Below are 4,646 nucleotides of genomic sequence, written 5' to 3' on the forward strand. Positions count from 1 at the left end.
TTCCCCGAGAGTGTCCTTTCAGTGTTTACAAGAGAGTTTAAATAGGAAGGTAATTTTACCCTTCCTTGGATACTTCCTAGCTAAGGAATTACATGAGTGGCTGAATACAAGGAGAAAATGGAAATTTAGACACAAAAATATCAAAAGAAAAAGAGTCGGCAAAAATATCCAATTTTCGCACGTTGCATGGTGACTTGCGAAAATTTCGCAAGTTGATTTCGCAACTTAGAATTCACTTTCGCACGTTGAGATCATAGTTCACAAGTTGCAAAATCAACTTCGCATGCTGGCTTCACCACGACTACACAGCTGCTATTCACTTTTACATTTCGCACGTTGGAGTTCCAATTTCGCACGGTGCGAAATTGTCCCTCAGCTTGATGCAGTTGTCTTCCAAAGGCCATATCTTCTTCATTTCAGCTCCAAATCATACATGGTTTAAATAATTGGATTCTTGACTTCCTGAGCTTTGAAATGGTATATAGAATGTAGAAAATGGAATTCGGGAAGTGCTCCAAAAGTGCGAAGGAATACTGCAGTTGTGTCCCCTGTTTTCCTTACCCTGTTTTCCTCTTCTCCATTGTTCTTTCCTTGCATACTTTGAACGACTAAGGCAAAGGACTATGAGGCTCCAAAGCTTGGTTTCTTAATAAATTTGAGCTTCCAAATCTTTGCCATGAACTATATATATAGCTCTCCCTCATTCTTAAATTGCTTTGGTGAGCATAAAGCTAACAAAAAACACCAAAACTTAACACAATTTGGTTAGAAATAATTGCAAGGGTCCCTAACATGCTAATTGAGTTAAAAGGTAATAATTACTACTCAAGGGTGTTTAAAAGAGCTAATTACAAGCTACAAAATAGCATGTTTTGAGTAGTAATCACTGCCCCCAACCGACATATTGCTAGTCCCTTAGCAATGAAGGAGAGAAAAACTAAGCAAACATAATAATATACATAAAAGAGGTCATGCAAATCACTCCAAAAAATAATTGAGTGGCATGACTGATATCAAAACACATCTCTCATGGTGAACTAAAGATATGAAGATTCAAAATGAAATAAGAGTTGTCAAAGCTAAAACTTAAACAAAAAGTACAAAGAGTGGAGATTATGCAATTAAGTATCAAAAGAATCTCTACTCTCAAGGTTCCAAATCAAACTCTTCCATAATAAGCTAAGTGTTAATGAGATTAGCTTCCGGATATAGTATGTACAACTATCCTCTCCTCCCAACCTAAGCTTTTCTTGAATAATGGCAAAATTATCCAACTCTTAATAGGTTAGGAACGCACCTTCTTATTCACAATTCTTTTTACTCACTAAACTTAACCAATTCACCTATGTAGCAAGCAGAGGATTGATGACTCCCAACCAATCAAGGTTTAGGGCATCGGGTTTTAAAGGCTTTCGCCACCCCTTCGGATCATGCTTAGGTTTCAAGGAAAGAATAGAAGCTTATTTTTATTTTTTTTATTTTTTATAGCAAAAGACTCATTGGTCTTTATGAGGTGTCCCAACACTATTAAAGAGAGGTTAAGTAATGAACCAAGTCAAAATTTTCCTAAGCTTAGAAGGTGAGAAAGTTTTACATCATATATCCGGGATCTAATGTGCACAGTGTGTGTAAAGCTTGAAATGGAAGAAATAAGTTTGAAATCAAAGAGGGCTTCAATAGATTATTAACTTTGAAAGCATAAAACAAACTCTAAGACTTAAGTAATTAAGTTAAAACTCGACTTATCCTATTTTATTTTTGAGAAATTATCTTTAACAACCATAGAGAATGATTCAAAAAACTTTTAAAAATTTTAAAAATTAAGCAAAAATCAACTAAATTACCAAGATAACTTAGCATTAGTAACAAAACTTCCTTTCTCAACTCTCCCCCCAACCAAGCTGAACATTGTCCTCAATGTTTCAAGAGCGATTTAAAAGGAAATGGAGGAAGTGGTACCTCCTGAGTGAGGCAAAGTCTGAGTGTATAGGAGGTATGCAATATCTTAAACCACATGTTCCAAAGACAAAAGAGTAATGAGAAAAGGGAATATAATAAAAAAGGATATATATATATGCATTACTCGGAAAAGAAATATACTATGCATGATGTTCAAGTAATACATCCAATCCCAGTTTATAAAACATGAAAAAGATGGGATTTACAAGTCTAATATAAAAGGCAAGTAAAACAAAAACATAAAAAGATTAGATAGTAGTGGGATCATGTGATGGCTCTGCTCTGATCTCGTCAGCTGATATGGGCTGCTCAATTGGTATGGTCTCCTCATCTGGTACTAGAGGCTCGGATGGTCCAGACCTATCATGCCCAAGAGGTGTCTGCATACTCAAATGCTGCTGGATCTGATGAAGGATCGTGGTATGCTGGGTCTGAGTAGCAATGATCTGATCCTGGTGAGCACGAATAGTGGCCATCTGCTGGATAAGAGAATCCTGAGCAGTGCTCAGTGTCTGCAATGAATGCACTAAGCCTCTGAATTCCGTAAGAGAAACGGTGACATTGGGCTTAGATGAAGGAGGAGGTGCTGGGGTAGCTAGTATGACTGGTGGAGCACCCTGAGTGATAGGAGAAGTAGGATGTATATCCTCAGGGATATGCATTGAGGTGTGTGCTGTAGGGGCAGAAGGTGTAGTGTTTGTGAGAATCTCATCCTGCTGGGCCTGAGGTAGCTGCTCATCTTGGGGTATCTCTGGAGGTGGGGGCATAAGTGGGGGTCCGTGAGGTGCAGGCACAGTTGGGGCTCCCTAAGGTACAGGCACAGCTGGGGCTCCCTGAGGTGCAAAGTAGGCTGCCAAGTGATGCCATTTGTCGAGAGAGAAGTCCTCTTGGCAATGGCGGTGCCTCTCAAGGCAGGGCTCTTCAGGATAGCCCAGGTGCTCTAAAATCTGGCAGAGGAGCCTCGGAAATAATAATGGGATGACATCTGCCCTCTGAAGCTTCTTCTGATGGAATTTCTCTTCAAAATGAAGAAGAGAAGTCATAATCAAATGATGAGGGCCGAAGTAATAGCCCTCAGAAATCCTAAATAATGCCTCAAGTATAGCTCCTCTCCTCTGAACTTTATGCTGAAGTGGGAAGATGTTGGCACGCAGGAGGACATCAATAAGGAGCATCCCAGATGGAAGCTCTCTCCTAGTCAATACTGAGGCTGTAGAAGTCCCCCTGCACAAGATACGAACCATGTCCGTCTGAGAAAATGAGGACCACTCCTTGAAGTCTGCCCGAGTCACAGGCTCATAAGGTATACGGAGGGCCTCAACAATGTGGCGAGCTCCAATGGCACCCTGGCGTCCATCTATGGTAAAGTGGATGAGAGTAGGATTGCGGACGCCTCGAGTAGTCATAGATTGATAAAAATCTAGAACTACTCTGGGATAATAGAATTGCCTAGGGGTGAGAAGATGCTCCATGTGATACCTCTGTAGCAGTCGGAATGAATCTCTGAGCTCTGGCTGCTGTCTGAGGGCCTCGATATCAAAGTAGGTCTCGGAGTGGAAGGATCGATCTCTGCAATCCAGGTTGCCCTCCATCGGTGGTCCGGCAATCATAGGACACCTGATGATGGTCTCAAGAGGAATCCCTACAGGAATCTGAGATTCCTCTGTAGGCGGCTCTGCCTGAGACGCTTGGGATGGCTCTCCAGAACCCGAGAACTTGGTTCTCTTTGCAGGTGGCCGAGAAGCAGGCCTCTTGGATTGATTGACGGGTGGCACAGGGTCAGTGGGTGGCCTCCTGGTGGGGTATCGGCGCTGAGAAGGGGTTCCCCCCTTAGATGGGGGAATGGTCGGGTCCTGAGCAGGTAGCGAACTGGCACCTCCAATGGCGGATTGCTGTGGTCGAGGCATCGGCGAGGATGGGGATGCGGAAAGGCCTCCTCTAGTCTTTGCCATGGCTGAAATGGAGGGAAATGACTGTTCGTGAGTTCCAGATGCTCTCAGCTGGTGCGCGGGCTAGTCTTTTGAGCTTCTCGCCTTTAAGGGTTTATATAGGGATCGGGTTTGGGGGGGTTTTGATGTTTAAAAATTTTGAAGGCAACCGAAAAGTCGTTTTTGGACGTTAGGCACAATTTTGGGGGTAAAATTTGAGTTTAAAAGTCAGTTAGAAATTTTTGCAGCTTAAAATTTTACTGTGCGAAATTTTCGCACCTTGTTTCGCACGGTACGAAATTTGGCTTGAGGTGTGCGAAATTCCACTCGTGTGCCAGGAGGATGCTTCGCACGGTGCGAAAATTTTCGCACCTTGAACAGTGGTGTGCGAAAATGATGTCTGGAGAATTCGCACCTTGAAAAGAGAATTTCGCACCTTGGAATAAATTTTCGCACCTTGAATTGAGGTGTGCGAAATTTTCGCACCTTGATTCGCATGGTGTGAAAATGAACTTGAGGTGTGCGAAATGGCACTCGTGTGCCAGGAGAGAATTTCTCACGGTGCGAAAATTTTCGCACCTTGAACAGAGGTGTGCGAAATTTTCATTTAGGGAATTCGCACCTTGAAATGAATTTTCGCACCTTGATTCGCACGGTGCGAAAATGAACTTGAGGTGTGCGAAATGGCACTCGTGTGCCAGGAGAGAATTTCGCACGGTGCGAAAATTTTCGCACCTTGAACAGAGGTGTGCGAAATTT

General features: G+C 42.6%; 1 protein-coding gene across 1 annotated transcript; it reads right to left on the reverse strand.

Moving 5' to 3' along the window:
- Positions 1 to 2,207: 2,207 nt before the first annotated feature.
- Positions 2,208 to 3,911, reverse strand: LOC104882480 (verprolin). The gene is made up of 4 exons (XM_059741144.1): positions 3,489 to 3,911; positions 3,201 to 3,305; positions 2,487 to 2,765; positions 2,208 to 2,363 (listed from the first exon to the last, which is right to left on the reverse strand). The coding sequence occupies exons 1-4, from the start codon at positions 3,909 to 3,911 to the stop codon at positions 2,208 to 2,210; spliced, it is 963 nt and encodes a 320-aa protein (XP_059597127.1).
- Positions 3,912 to 4,646: the final 735 nt, after the last annotated feature.

The sequence above is a fragment of the Vitis vinifera genome, chromosome 2 (assembly GCF_030704535.1).
Source record: "Vitis vinifera cultivar Pinot Noir 40024 chromosome 2, ASM3070453v1".
Classification (NCBI taxonomy): Eukaryota; Viridiplantae; Streptophyta; class Magnoliopsida; order Vitales; family Vitaceae; genus Vitis; species Vitis vinifera.